The sequence below is a fragment of the Budorcas taxicolor genome, chromosome 21, assembly GCF_023091745.1.
Source record: "Budorcas taxicolor isolate Tak-1 chromosome 21, Takin1.1, whole genome shotgun sequence".
NCBI lineage: Eukaryota > Metazoa > Chordata > Mammalia > Artiodactyla > Bovidae > Budorcas > Budorcas taxicolor.
In genome coordinates, this window is record NC_068930.1 from 68,168,259 (window position 1) to 68,184,155 (window position 15,897).

At 45.2% G+C, this 15,897-nt stretch overlaps 1 protein-coding gene across 7 annotated transcripts in view; it reads right to left on the reverse strand.

Annotated features, from left to right (window-relative positions):
- SETD3 (SET domain containing 3, actin histidine methyltransferase) overlaps positions 1-15,897 on the reverse strand; it is a 77,308-nt gene that overhangs the window by 58,864 nt on the left and 2,547 nt on the right. For 2 of the 7 annotated variants that reach the window (XM_052659693.1, XM_052659694.1), the window contains 3 exons: positions 2,036-2,143; positions 1,815-1,924; positions 298-390 (listed from right to left, as the gene is read on the reverse strand). In XM_052659693.1, coding sequence (XP_052515653.1) covers positions 298-390; positions 1,815-1,924; positions 2,036-2,049 — 217 coding nt within the window. In that variant the 5' untranslated portion in view covers positions 2,050-2,143. Of the gene's footprint in view, positions 1-297; positions 391-1,814; positions 1,925-2,035; positions 2,144-14,214; positions 14,228-14,259; positions 14,324-15,897 lie in introns of those variants that run through there. The other 5 variants (XM_052659698.1, XM_052659697.1, XM_052659692.1 and 2 more) reach the window with 4 other exon arrangements.

The window sequence follows — 15,897 nt, forward strand, 5'->3', positions numbered from 1 at the left end:
TAAAATAAAGATCAGTGAAAGTTGTACCATTTTAGTCCCCAGACACAGTCCCCCCAGCTGAAGCTTAACGTTTTTATTCCTTCCAAAGCAGTCATAGCACCTCAGAAATGGGAAAAACCCTGACGGTTTTCTGATGCAGATCCCCTCCAACCTAGAAGCCCTTCCACAGACACCCTCCAGACAATCATGGGGGCCTGAGGTTTCATGCGGAGACCTTCTTTCTCAAAACCGCACTGCCTTGCCTGGGCCAGGTCTCCACAGGATATTATTAGAATAAGATCACTCGAAGACATTTACCTTTTTGCTTTTTTCGTATTTTCTCAACTAGAGACCGGATCTGCACATACTCTTCCCATTCTTTTCCAGGACCAGGGGCAGGGCTACTGCATTCTGTAACACAGAATCCATGGCATGTGAACAGTTTTCTTTCACCTTAACCTGTTAGCCTTCAGAAGAAAGAGGATCTGGGTTTTGTCATCGCTGTTGGTTTATTTTTAGAGGACAAAGATACTATAGCTGTGATGACCAAAGTGAGAAGTACAAACCAGGTATGCTTCTTTAAAGCAGGTAAATCCTCTGAAATCGGCTTCCCTGGTGGCTCAGTGATAAAGAATCTGCCTGCCAACGCAGGAGATGGGGGTTTGATCCCTAGGTTGAGAAGATCCCCTAGAGGAGGAAACTGCAACCCATTCCAGTATGCTTGCCTAGAGGATCCCATGGACAGAGGAGCTTGCCGTGTTACAGTCCATGGGGTCGCAAAGAGTCAGACATGACTGAATACTCACACAGAACCTCTGAAACCACTCAGACCGAGTGTTACACGGTACCCACAGGACACAGATGTGAGCACCTAACCTGCCTCCACCTCATTCTCGCTCCTCTGATCAAACTTCCTCAGAATACGCTCATAAACAGGAAAATGTTAAAAGCTAAGCTAAAATGCGAAATATTTTCCTGAAAACTCCTGTGGATGGTAAGAAGAAGGTACATTAAAAGTCAACATTTATTTCGAGTTAAACCCCACAACAATGACTCCCTGAGGGAACCAGATAAATTGGACATAAGGACAATTAGTCAACAAACGATTCACATCCAAGTGTAAGGCTCTATAATAAGCGCTCTGGGGGAGTTACAAAACAAGACGGCACAGTGGCTGCTAAGACAGCAGCGAGGATTCTATTCCTGGGCCAGAACAGGCGCTGTGGAGGGCCACACACCAGCCCCCCTGCCTGCCAGGGCCCTTCCCTCTTTAAACAGCTGCATCCGTTTATAGAGAGACCCCGCCCCATGTTTCTGCTAGACCTCGAGGCCCCCTGTTCCCCAAGGAGAAGACTAGATGTGGTAAACAACGAACAGTAACTGGTTACGTGTTGGTGCCTAACTGTCAGGTTAGCCAGTCTTACTACACCCTTCCATCAGCACTGACAGGCCCTGGAATACGGGAGTCTGTCCTTAGGCCACCCACAGTCTATCTGAGGAGACGTGTGGGAAGGAGCAGGTGGGGGAATGTGTCTGTGGGGGCCCAAGCTGATCTGCAGGGGGGACCCCACAGGGGAGGATGGGAGCACTCGGGGAGGGACAGTTACAGCCAGTACCGTACCTGTTAGGTAACGGTTACCTGTTGGTACCGTTTCTCCATTTTTATAGGTGGGGAGACTGCGGGCTGGGGAAGATGGGTAATGTGCCAGGTCCCATGGCTAACCAGCTGGGATCTGAAAACAGTCTGTTCACCTCTGCTGCCCAGACCAGGGACCCCTCCCCACGAGGACGGATGCACATGCCCCCACCAGCTGGGCAGCCGAGTCAGGACTTACTCTGCAAAAGCTCGCTGGTCAGGTTCAAGGTTTCCTTTGGGGACACGCTTGCTGCAGCACCAGTGCCTGATTTCTGCGTTTTCACTCGGCTCTTCTTACCCATTTTCTGACTATAGAGAGAAAGAAAAGACAAAGAGAAAGGCCCTACATTTCCAAAAAACAAAATCGAGTAACAAAACAGGGCACGGCAGTGGCTCAGCCTGGAGACATTAAGATCTTACCTTACAGGAGCCATATTCCTGAAGTTTCCTTCCAGAAAAAGCAACGTGTAACAAACACTAGTGTTTGGAGGCACTCAAATGGGGGGGGAAAATGCTGCTTTGTAGTCTCTGGAAGAAAAGTTCACTCCTGTTCACCTATAAAAACTACAGTGGAAGCAAGGTTTACTCTAGAATTTTTTTTTTAATTACATACACTTTACTGTATATCCTACTATGTTTATTCTGTGACACTATATTCATGTATCACAAACTCACATGGCCGCAAAAATCTAGTCTCTCCTCACTTTGCTTTAAAAGAATAATTTCCTATGAAGAATATCTATTTCATAAGCAACCAATCAGACTCTCTGGACAAACGGTGAAGGCACTTTGGAGATCAAGGAAACTTCAGGGAGCTAATCCAATTCCTCAATCTCGTTTCAAGGAAAATCCACAGTGCCTTGCCCAGGGTTTCACAGATGTGGCTGGCAGACCCGAGCCTCAAAAGAGGCTCAGTGATGCCTCCCCGTCTGGCACTGCAGCCACCCTGCAGGCCTCAGTGGTCTAACAGGTAAATGGCCATGAGTAGACAAGGCGGTGGGACAGGCAGGTGCCAAGGGCAAGGCAGAGATGCAGTGAGTCAGGAGGCGTGTCCTGAAGAAAGCAAGGGACTGGGACATGTGAAGAAAGGGTAGGCAACTCAAAGGTTGGCCAAGAATGAGGGGGTCACCTGGGGGCCCAGTGGGGCGAGCATGCCCACCTGGAGAGGAGAGAAGACCCCAGTTGCAGGAGGGGTGCCACTGCTGCCCGAGGACTCTGACCCAAGGGTTCCTCCTAAGTCAGAAGTGCCTGAGAACAACTCAGGAAGATGGGGAGTAGCAGGCGAGCAGCAACTGGAGCCCCCTGCACACTACCAATCAGCAACCGCCATGGTGACGATCCACGGAACCCTCGCCAGCAAGCTTCCCTTCATCTCAAGGGCGAGCCAGAAAGCCAACTCTGACCTACTTGGTTTTTTAAAAAGAGCAACAAGTACTGAAGTGGGGAGAGCTGTGAGGGGACAAAGCGTTAAAATGCATGCTCTCCCACAGTCTAGCTGTTCACTTACTCCACTATCAGTTCAGTTCAGTCGCTCAGTCATGTCCGACTCTTTACGACCCCATGAATCGCAGCACGCCAGGCCTCCCTATCCGTTTCACTCAGACTCATGTCCATGGCGTCAGTGATGCCATCCAGCCATCTCATCCTCTGTCCTCCCCTTCTACTAAAACAACAGGAAACTCATTCTCTTAAAGGACTGCCTATGTAGCTTCTCTGTCTCTGATGCAACTTTGTAACTTATGTATCGAATAAGCCTTCTAACACAGGGGGAAGAACACACAGTATCTGGAGTCCTGGAACCAAAGGAAACAAGTAACAACCTAAAACTTGTGCAGCAAAGAGAGTGAGTTATTTTGAGATCAAAAGCAGGGGAAAAAATATTAAGCGCAGAGCAGGGTGGCAGGCAGAGAAAGTTTGAGCACCTTTTCCTAAACTCAAGGACTAAAGAGAAGGAAGCTGCCCTGTTCGCTGGCTCTCAGCCTGGACAGAGCGCCTGCCACTCTCTGCAGCAGGCCCTCTCCATACCTACAGAGGGCATCTTTGCAGAGGACCACTGAACTTGACCTGAAAACAACTAAGACTGGCGCTAAGTCTGCAAAGAAGGGCTTCTATCACACTTCCAAATGTAGCGGGAGCAGTTGGAGACGGGCTTGCTGGCCTCTCCCTACAGCCCTGCTGTCATGACCTTCTTCTGTGTGTCAGAAGCCAAGCAACTTGAAAACATCACTCCAAAAGGAGTTCAAAGACCCTGCCCCATTCTTAGCAGGCCTGGGGCACAGTAAGGCCAAGCCAGCCAGACCCCCCACCCCCATGGTGGCTGCCTCAGGGCAAGGACTCAAGGGCTACAAAATAGGCTTCTCCACTCTGCCTGCAGCCCTTGTGCCCACCCCGCATGTCTTCCCTCAGGAATCCCCCTCCAACTCTCACCGCCCCCTCCAGCATCTAGATACCTGCCCTGAGATGAAGTCAAGTGAAGTGAAGTGGCTCAGTCGTGTCTTTGCGACCCCATGGACTGTAGCCTACCAGGCTCCTCCATCCATGGGATTTTCCAGGCTAGAGTGCTAGAGTGGATTGCCATTTCCTTCTCCAAAGGCTCCTTAATTAAAACAACAGCAGCGACTCTTTGTGCAATCCTTAACCTTTGCCACACACAGCTAAGATGTGTTTGATCTTCCCAGACACTCTCATCAATAGACAGTAACCTCCTCTTCTAGATGCCATTCTCAAAAAGATGCAGTCCTCAAAAAGGTGCAGTGAGGACTCTGAAGCCTGGGCTTGGCCACCGCCCCGCGGCTCCTCAGTGAAACGCAGAGAAAAGCACAGCGTTCTGCAGGGAGCAGGAGGGCGGACCTGACCCCGACAGCTCCTGGACAAGGGGCCACCCCTGAGAACCTTAGATGACCTGCCCCTCTGGAATCCACCTCCTGCTCAGACCGCAACAGTGTGCTGCGTTCTCCCTGCACACCCCCACACACACCCACCCCCACCGCTTTAGTCAGCCCCACTGAGTAACCAGGGCAGAAAGGCAACACTGGTGGAACTTCAAAACACATCAGGAAATGACCACCTGGGAGAGCAGCTGTTCTTAAACTTCATACAAGCAGGATTACACAACACACAGGCTTCTTTTGCTCAAGGCAAGGTCTTTCCACAGCTCTAAGGTGACACCCACTCTCCCAGGCACAGCCCTCAGGGCCCTTCACCCCGTCACCCTACTCTACCTGCCCCGCTTTCTTCTTCCCATCACCCATTACATAGCACAGCGTCAGGATCTGCTCATGTTCTCCCCCCATTCCAGAAGAAAGCTACCTTTGGCTACCCCTGCCTCCTCCAGACAACAATTTTTCACATACCCAGGTCAAAATGTCCCCAGTGGCCTTGAGGAAATTCTGGGTCCTCCATGCAGATTTCACTCCCATGGAAATCAGTAAGACTGGGTCAAGTTCAACGTGATCAGCAAACGCTAAATGTTGCACTCTTGCCTGGAAAATCCCATGGACGGAGGAGCCTGGTGGGCTGCAGTCCATGGGGTCGCTAAGAGTCAGACAAGACTTGGTGACTTCACTTTCACTTTTCACTTTCATGCATTGGAGAAGGAAATGGCAACCCACTCCAGTGTTCTTGCCTGGAGAACCCCAGGGACAGCGGAGCCTGGTGGGCTGCCGTCTATGGGGTTGCACAGAGTCGGACACAACTGAAGCGACTTAGCAGCAGGCTTACCTTGAGATTTGTTGTTGTTGAGTTGCTCAGTCATGTCAGACTTCTTTGCAACCCCATAGAGTGTAGTCCCCAAGCTCCTCTGTCCACACAATTTCCCAGGCAAGAATACTGGAGTGGGTTGCCATTTCCTTCTCCAGGGGATCTTCCCGACCCACAGATCAAACCCACAACTCCTACACGGGCAGGTGGATTCTTTCCTACTGAGCCCCCAGGGAAGCTACCGTTGAGATCAGTCTTTCGAAATTCTCTTTGGACTGTTTCCCTCCCACAGGGATACAGGCCCAAAAGACATAAAGTAGCTTGCCCAGGTTGTTGTTCAGTTGCTAAGTCATGTCTGACTCTTTGTGACCCCATAGACTGCAGAATGCCAGGCTTCCCTATCCTTCACCATCTTCTGGAGCTTGCTCAAACTCATGTCTGTTGAGTCAGTGATACCATCCAACCATCTCGTCCTCTGCCGTCCCCTTCTCCTCCTGCCTTCATTCTTTTCCAATAACAGGGTCTTTTCCAGTGAGTCAGCTCTTCACATCAGGGGGCCAAAGTATTGGAGCTTCAGCATCAGTCCTTCCAATGAATATTCAGGATTGATTTCCTTTAGGATTCACTGGTTCGACCTGCTTGCAGTCCAAGGGACTCTCAAGAGTCTTCTCCAACACCACAGTTCAAAAGCATCAATCTTTCAGCAGTCAGCTTTCTTTATGGTCCAACTCTCACATCCATACATGACTCCTGGAAAAATCAAGCTTTGACTTGACGGACCTTTGCTGGCAAAGTAATGCCTCTGCTTTTTAATATGCTGTCCAGGTTGGTCATAGCTTTTCTTCCAAGGAGCAAGTGTCTTATAAAATTTCATGGCTGCAGTCAACACCTGAAGTGATTTTGGAGCCCAAGGACATAAAGTCTCTCACTGTTGCCATTGTTTTTTCATCTATTTGCCATGAAGTGATGGGACCAGATGCCATGATCTTTGTTTTTTGAATGCTGAGTTTTAAGCCAGCTTTTTCACTCTGCTCTTTCACTTTCATCAAGAAGCTCTTTAGTTCCTCTTTGCTTTCTGCCATAACAGTGGTGTCATCTGCATATCTGAGGTTATTGATATTTCTCTCAGCAACCTTGAGTCCGGCTTCTGCTTCATCCAGCCCGGCATTTTGCATGATATACTCTGCATAGAAGTTAAATAAGCAGGTGACAATATACAGCTTTGATGTACCCCTTTCCCAATTTGTAACCAATCCATTGTTCCACGTAAGGTTCTAACTCTTGCTTCTTGACCTGCATACAGATTTCTCAGAAGGCAGGTAAGGTAGTCTGGTATTTCCATCTCTTTAAGATTTTTCCACAGTTTGTTGTGATCACACAGTCAAAGGCTGAAGCAGAAGTAGATGTTTTTCTGGAATTCTCTTGCTTTTTGATGATCCAACAGATGTTGGCAATTTGATCTCTGGTTCCTCTGTCTTTTCTAAATCCAGCTTGAACATCTGGAAGTTCTTGGTTCACATACTGTTGAAGTCTAGCTTGGAGAATTTTGAACATCACTTTGCTAGAGTGTGTGATGAGTGCAATTGTGTGGTAGTGTGAACATTCTTCGGCACTGCCTGTCTTTGGGATTGGAGTGAAAACTGACCTTTTCCAGTCCTGGGAAAATGCTGAGTTTTCCAAATTTGCTGGCATATTGAATGCAGCACTTTTACAGCATCATCTTTTACGATTTGAAAGAGCTCAGCTGGAATTCCATCACCTCCACTAGCTTTGTTCATAGTGATGCTTCCTAAGGCCCACTTGACTTCACATTCCAGGATGTCTGGCTCTAGGTGAGTGATCACACCATCGTGGTTATCTGGGTCATGAAGATCTCTTTTGTATAGTTCTTCGGTGTATTCTTGCCATCTCTTCTTAATTACTTTCTGCTTCTGTTAGGTCCATACTGTTTCTGTCCTTTATTCTGTCCATCTCTGCGTGAAATGTTACCTTGGTATCTCTAATTTTCTTGGAACGATCTCTAGTCTTTCCCATTCTATTGTTTTCCTCTATTTCTTTGCACTGATGGCTGAGGAAGGCTTTCTTATCTCTCCTTGTTCTACTTTGGAACTCTGCATTCAGTTGGGTATATCTTTCTTTTTCTCCTTTCCCCTTCACTTCTCTTCTCTTCTCAGCTATTTGTAAGGCTTTCTCAGACAACCATTTTGCCTTTTTGCATTTCTTTTTCTTGGGGATGGTCTTGATGACTGTCTCCTGTACAATGTTACAAACCTCCATCCATAGTTCTTCAGGCACTGTCTATCAGATCTGATTCCTTGAAACTAATTTGTCACTTCCACTGTGTAATCATATGGGATTTGATTCAGGTCATACCAGAATGGTCTAGTAGTTTTCCATACTTCCTTCAACTTAAGTCTGAATTTGGCAATAAGGCGTTCATGGTCTGTGCCACAGTCAGCTCCCGGTCTTGTTACTGCTGACTGTATAGAGCTTCTCCATCTTTGGCAGCAAGGACTATAAACAGTCTGAGTTCAGTATTGACCATCTGGTGATGTCCGTGTGGAGAGTCGTCTCTTGTGTTGGTGGAAGAGTGTCTGCTATGATCAGTGTGTTTTCTTGGCAAAATTGCTAGCCTCTGCCCTGCTACATTTTGTACTCCAAGGCCAAGCTTGTGTTACTCCAGGTATCTCTTGACTTCCTACTTCTGCATCCAGTCCCCCATGAGGAAAAGGACATCTTTTTTTGGTGTTAGTTCTAGAAAGTCTTGTAGGTCTTCACAGAACCATTCAACTTCTGCTTCTTTGCATTAGCGGTTGGAGCAGAGATTTAGATTACTGTGATACTGAATGGTTTGCCTTGGAAACGAATGGAGATCATTCTGCCATTTTTGAGATGGCACCCAAGTACTGCATTTCAGACTCTCTTGTTGATTTTGAGGACTACTCCATCTCTTCTAAGGGATTCTTGCCCACAGTAGTAGATATAATGGTCATCTGAATTAAATTCACCCCTTCCAGTCCATTTTAGTTCACTGATTCCTAAAATGTCAATGTTCACTCTTGCCACCTCATCTTCGACCACTTCCAATTTACCTTGATTCATGGACCTAACAATCCAAGTTCTTACGCAATACTGTTCTTTACAGCATCGGACCTTACTTTCACCCCCCAGACATATTCACAACTGGCCATTGTTTCCACTTTGGCTCAGCCGCTTCATTCCTTCTGGGGCTATTTTTTTTTTTTTTTTTTTTTTGCTCTTCTCTACTAGCATATTGGGCACGTACTGACCTGGGAAGTTCATCTTTCAGTGTCATATCTTTTTGCTCTTTCATACTGTTCATGGGGTTCTCAAGGCAAGAATGCTGAAATGGTTTGCCATTCCCTTCTCCAGTGGACCACATTTTGTCAGAACTCTCTGCCATGACCTGTCTGTCTTAGGTGGCCCTACACGGCATGGCTCATACTTTCATTGAGTTAGACAAGGCTGTGGTCCGTGTGATCCATGTTTGGTTAGTTTTCTGTGACTGTGGTTTTCATTCTGTCTGGTCTCTGCTGGATAAGGATAAGAGGCTTATGGAAGCTTCCTGATAAGAGGTACTGGCTATGGGGCAAACTGGATCTTGCTCTGATGAGCAGGATGCTAAGTAAATCTTTAACCCAATTTTCTGCTGATGGGTTAGACAGTAGGAATCTTCCAGGTAGGCACTGTCAACTCACTCTTCATTAAGGAGGGTGTAGGGAGGTGCCTGTCCTTGTCCCTGAGGTGCAGGAGCCTAGGTCTAGACCAGCTCTTAACCTGTGCTACCCAGAAGCCAGGTTGTCAGTGACCTTGTCCAGGAAAGTCCTCCAGTCACCTGGCCCACTCTGTCAGGAGCCCCTCACCACTTAGCCCCCCTGCACACTGACTCAGGGGCATTCTCAAGCCTTAAGGGTACCTGAAGAACTCACGCTTCAGGAGGGTGGTGGGTCTCTGTACCAACTCCTATGGCCCAGTTCAGCAGTTCTTCTGAACTCTGCAGCCATCAATGTCTAGAAGATTCATTTGCCTCTGGATTCGATGTGGTTCGGCACCAACCCTTCTAGTATTTGTGTACAGACACCTGACTAGAAGCACCTCAGAGGCAAATGCGCATTTCTTTTCACCCTAGAAAGTACCAGGCCTTCCTGCCACTATAACCCCCTTTGGCCCAGCACCACCTCCTGATCTATTAGAGACTTTGGTGAAGATGCTGGAGTCTCAGCTCCAACCCCACCTACCAACAGCTCCCTCCCCACTCTGTACCCAGAGCCCAGCCCTGAGCCTCTGCAACCTCACCCGCTGAGGTTGACTTCATTTACAGGCTATCTCATCCATTGGAGTGGGCTTCCATGTTATAGCAAAAAAACCCCAACCTTCCATTTCGAAATGATTTGTAGGGTCTAGGATGGTGTGACAGCCACAGTTGAGGGTCAAATATTTGTTGAATGAAGGAAAATCTAATTTTAATGCACTAGTGTTACTTGTACACTTCCCAGGTGGCGTTAGTCGTAAAGATCTGCCTGCCAGTGCAGGAGTTCTACCCCTGGGTTGGGAAGATCCCCTGGAAGAGGTGACGGCAAACCACTCCAGTATTCTCGCCTAGAAAATCCCATGGATAGAGGTGCCTGGCGTGTGACAGAACATGAGGGTCGCAAAGAGTCGGACACAACTAAGTGACTGAGCACGCACAATCTTACTTGTGAGTGATTTATTTCCCATCACTACAGTAAGACTATACAGCAACGAACGATTTTGATATATTCCCCCGCCACTGACAGGACAGGAGCCAAAATGAGACATTTACTTAACTACTACCTCTAAAGAACTAGGGTGACTCTTCAATCAAAATACAACTTTATACACATAAAGAGATATAAAATTCACATTTAAAAGATGGCTTCCTTTGGGAATCCACAGTTTATTGTCAGAAAAGTTTTAAGAAATAAAATTTCATAAAAGAATCTCTCTGCTTTCTAGAAAGCAACTAAGCAGAAAGAAGTTCATTTCCAACAGAAATGGAAAAGCTGCAACTCGCGCATGACTTTGCGCTCCGGGGACACTTGTACGGGGGTGTAAGCGTCAGCACAGCACTGTCCCGGGCACACTGTCCCCGCCACGGCCCGCTGTGGCCGGCAGTGACCACTGTCACATCAGGGGACTCACACACAACTATGACTTGGCCAAGAGCCCATCGCCATCAAGCAATGGACCCACAGCTTCAACCTGAAGTCCTGTGTTAGGCCCAGCACATGTGGAATGAGACAAGCTCGCCGGCATCCCCATGCCAGGACCACACCGGTCACGGCAGAAGATGAACAAGTGAGGGACAGTCAGGCCTGCGGCCTCAAGGATGAGGAGGTGGGCACCCAGGACACAGCCTGGATAACTCCTCGACTGTGTGAGAAAAGTTACGAAACAAACAGGGGCAGGGAATAAAGTGCAGTTGAAGAAGAACGACTGGATGCTAAGATTCAGCTGGAGAAAAGTGTTAGAATCCAGTCTGGGTGGCCTTCTAATTTCAACCCCCTTCTGCCTTTCTTAGCTAACGAAGATGTCCCCAACACCAAGGATTTAAAATAACTACCTACCCTGTTTATTTATGATTCAAAAACTTGTTACACACCATGAATAATTTTCATTGTGAGTTCAGCTAAATTTGGGGCAGGATTCCAAGTTTTAGCAAATGAAAGGGCCAAATAGGTATCCTGAATATTCTTAATGTTCCCAGTGGAAAAAAACTACTGCTTAGTTTAACTCATCAACTTCCTACAAAGATTCAATATTTATCTTCAATATTTATTTCAAATATGCTTATTAGAAAAAATATGTGCTAAATTAGATCTGTGTATACATACATAACGGAAAAGGCAATGGCAAACCACTCTTGTACACTTGCCTGGAAAATCCCATGGACGGAGGAGCCTGGTGGGCTGCAGTCCATGGGGTCACCAAGAGTCAGGCACAACCGAGCGACTTCACTTTCACTTTTCACTTTCATGCATTGGAGAAGGAAATGGCAACCCAGTTCAGTGTTCTTGCCTGGAGAATCCCAGGGACGGGGGAGCCTGGTGGGCTGCCACCTCTGGGGTCGCACAGAGTCGGACACGACTGAAGCGACTTAGCAGCAGCAGCAGCAGCATACATACATAAAGTTAAATTCCAAATTCCAGTCAAAAGGTACAATACTAAATAAAAGATCTGTTTCCTTAAAATTTAGATCAAAATCTGGTATAAACTATGAATTCTTATTGAAGTATCTTAGGGGAAACAAATATATGTTTTAAAAAAAAGAACTAAATACTTAAAGACAAAAGAAAATGCTCTGTAGAAAAGCAATACTGAATTGACAAGCAAATGGAGTCTACAATAAACAGTTACTACAGTGACAGTCCTTCAAAGGAAGGGCCATCAACAAAAAAAACAGCAAGCTAAGAGTTTTACACATATCTATATTTCTCCACCATCAAGATTTTTTAAAAGCTACAGAATCTTCAAAATCTGGCTTTTTATAACACCATAAACTATTTTGCAAGTCTATCAACAACCTCTCCACTTAAAAGATGGAACAGACTTAGAAAACAGTAAAATAGATGGCATATTCAATTATTATTTAAATTGCTAATATGCAAGTGGCATCTGTAATCAACAACCACTTCTGATCAACGAAGTGATTCTTTTACATCTCAACCGCACAGGTGGGGAGAAACATGAACACAGAGCGTGCAGGGAGCTTGGCTGAGGGGACGGTGGGAGCAGTAAGGGAGGGTGCTGGAGACTTAACCCATTTTTACAAAACCTAGTTCACACTTACTGAACAGACTGAATTCAGCTGCGTGGGCTTTTTTTTCTGTCCCCCAAATATTCTACATGGGAAGACTGTAAATGTGCATTACTCTTGAATTGTTTTCCACTAATTACAACTAGAATAAACATTTCTGATTACACTACTTGGTAATTCACCCAGAAAACTTCTGTTCAAGCCCAGCATCTGCTTTTCAACACATCCTGCATCCTTCCTCTCAACTCTGCAGCTGGCTCAATGAAGGGAGAGATTGGCCCTCAGGCTTTCTCCTACCTTGGGCTCCCAGCTGTAAAGGCGTTTGAAGGGAGTGCAAAGCCTGCCTGATCTCTGGAGGAAGAAAAGAACCTCACTGAAATCCCTTGCAGGCCATTAGGATCAGAGGATGACATTCTGAATTAAATACACAAATTAAAGGATGGCGGCCTAGGCAAATAAAAGCGCTCCCAAATTGAAAAGTATTTAAGTTCTCTCTGCTACAAAAACTGATTAGGTGTACATAGTCCTTGCATTGGCACCATGTTAACTGAAATGTCAGGAACATCCCTCTTTGCACAGTGGCAGGATCTAGTAACATGGTCAAGTCATACTAACTTATCCCACTTCAAGAGGCTAAGGAGCACCCACCATTCCAATTTCTATCAAAGGAGGCGTGTGTGTCACAACTCACAGTCACCAAGAAGTCAAGGCAGGCAGACAGGCAAGACAGTGGAATTAATTTCAACTCAGTAGCTACACACATAGCAAGATGAAGCTAGCCCTATAAGCTGTAAGTAAGTAAAATTTCAATTTTTATACAGAACATGTTGGGCTGTCAGATAGATACACAAACACACAAACTTGAGATCTTTTTTTAAAAGATACAGATATTTCTTGCTTTCTACAATGTTTTTACCATATTTCCACTAATATACATGATAATTTTAGAAATGCTTAAACTATCTTTGATTGACTTTTCAATACATAATAGGTGTACTTTTAAACTGCTGTTGAATTAAAGTTATAAACACCATTAAATTAAAATGAGGCTTCTATTTAAAGAAAGTTGCTCCCCCAAAAAAACCCTCTTTATAAAGCAAAGAATCACTCAGTATCATAAATAATCATTTCCTATCATATCTTTCTTAAAGAAAAATGCTAACGGGTGAAGAAACAGCTAGCTGTAATCTGTCAAGAAGTTACTTACAAACCACCCACACTCCTCCCATAAGGATACTAGATTCTCAAAACTGTGGAATGTCAGGTTTGGAAGAGACTTCTGGGTTTATTATCTGTGTTCTCAGCACAAACATCTTTAAAACAATGACATCTAATGTTAGGTAGCAGGTATGGTTGTCAAAGTGCTTTGTGAACCAGAGCCAAATTCAACTCAAGGATATTTTACTAACACGGATGGTCCCCAACTTAAGATGGTTCAGCTTAGACTATTTTGACTTTAATACAGAGGATGCAAAAGCCATAGGCATCCAGGGGAATCCCTGCATTCTGACCTTTCCCAGGCTAGTGACATGCAGTGCAATGCCCACTGGGGTGCTGAGCAGCGAGTCTCAGCCGCCAGCCAGCCAACAGAGCGCGAGGGCAAGCAACCAGCACACTGGCCACCATTCTGAACCTAGACCACCGTTTGGCTTTTCACTTTCAGGATAGCAGTCAACAAATAAGAGGAGACAGTCAGCACATTGGAGAGGCAATGGCAACCCACTCCAGTATTCTTGACGGAGGAGCCTGGTAGGCTGCAGTCCATGGGGTCGCTAGGAGTCGGACACAACATTGGAGAAGGAAATGGCAACCCACTCCAGTGTTCTTGCCTGGAGAATCCCAGGGACGGCAGAGCCTGGTAGGCTGCCGTCTATGGGGTCGCACAGAATCGGACACGACTGAAGCGACTTAGCAGCAGCAGCAGCAGCAGCAGCCAGCACATTATTATGAAACAGGCTTGTGTTAGATGACTTCGCCCAACTGTAGGCTAATGTCAGTGTTCTGAGCATGTTTAAGGTCGGCCAGGCTAAGAAGTTGGGTATGTTAGGTGCACTAACTGCATTTTCAACAATGATATTTTCAAATGCTATCAGGATATAACCTCATCATAAGTTGAGGAAGATCAGTATAGCCAAAACAGGCTTACTTTTCCACCAGCCAAGTGAACACGTGAATTCACACTTGGATTCAGAGCCTATTTCTTGAGTAATCTGCAAAGGAAAGATAAGTTAAAACAGCCTTTAGGATAAGGTGATAACCAACTAAACCCTTGGTTACATAAACTGACCTTCAGCTAGATCCGTGTGCTTTATTAAACAATAAATCCAAATGCAGTTTTACTCCAAATGCAATTATTCATGCTAACTGTCATTTTGTTTGTTTCCAGGCTAACTGTCATTTTGTTTGTTTCCAGGCTGTTGAAAGTGTGTGCGCCCTGGGGCAGGTTCCCACATGACCGCCTTCGTCCTAACTGCACCATTCAGGCATTCTCTGTATCAGGAACTGAGGTAAACCTTTTACACAGTAGATAAGAAAGATACTATGCCCACTTTACAGATGAGAAAGTTGAGCGAGGTTAATCAATTTATGCAATTTAGACAAGTTTAGCGAGGTTAATCAATTTATGCAATGTGACAGACAGCTGGTAGCAGAGCCTCATCAGCACAGCTTGATGTCCAACTTCACTGATGCCCAATAGTATTAACATGTGAGAGGCTAAAATTTTACTCTGGCTTGGTAATCAGTACCACTTTACCTCTCAAAAATCTTAACTTCAGAATTAGATTTCGTCTTCCATTGCAAGCCAAGAGTGTTTGGGCTTATCTTGATTATTTAATTAACTTCTAATAATACTTGGAAAGGACTTGAATAAGAAAAAATTTTTTCAAAGCCTCAACTTTGGAATTTGAATTTTATAATCATTTGGAATAATTTTTTTTCTTCCATTCAAATTTATTTCAGCTGAAAATTGTCAATAGCTGTGTTTGTACTTCCGGTTTTACAATCTGTTTACTTCTAAACCTAGAAGAAACTCCCAAAAGGAAAAGGAGTCTACAGAGCTAATCTCTGGCCTGAGTTACTGAAGGAATTTAACAACAGAAAGGATTGCTAATCTTGCCAATTCTGTTAACTGACTTTTTTCTCCATAAGACTATTAAGTGACTTAGAAAAAAGAAGTCTCAATTCCTTCGTAATTAAAAAAAATTATATCACTATTTTGTTAGAAATTTACTTTGAGAATAAACATCATGTAAATTTCCTGGTGGCTTAGAGGGTAAAGGGTCTGCCTGCAATGCGGGAGACCCAGGTTCAATCCCTGATTCGGGAAGATTCCCTGGAGAAGGAAATGGCAACCCACTCCAGTACTCTTGCCTGGAAAATCCCATGGACAGAGGAGCCTGGAAGGCTGCAGTCCATGGGGTCCCGAAGAGCCGGACATGTCTGAGCAACTTCACTTGATGGGTAAATTATATTTGCAGATAAAAATATTTTACAATTTCCAATTTTATGAGTTGGAAAGTGAGATAACATAAGGAAATCCAGGATACACAAGTCAATTTTGCCAAGTAAGGTACACTTGTACAGGCAATAAAAGTGAAGATCAGGAAAATTCAAAAGCAAGGAATCCTTAAACTAATACCTGTAAGCAGTTAAATATGATTCAGAATGAACTGATAGCCAAGATAAAACACTTCTTCAATTGTACAAAGAAAAAAGGATGCACAGGAAATCAAAATATTATTTCTGATAAATCAATGGGCCCAAATATATTACTTTTTAATTG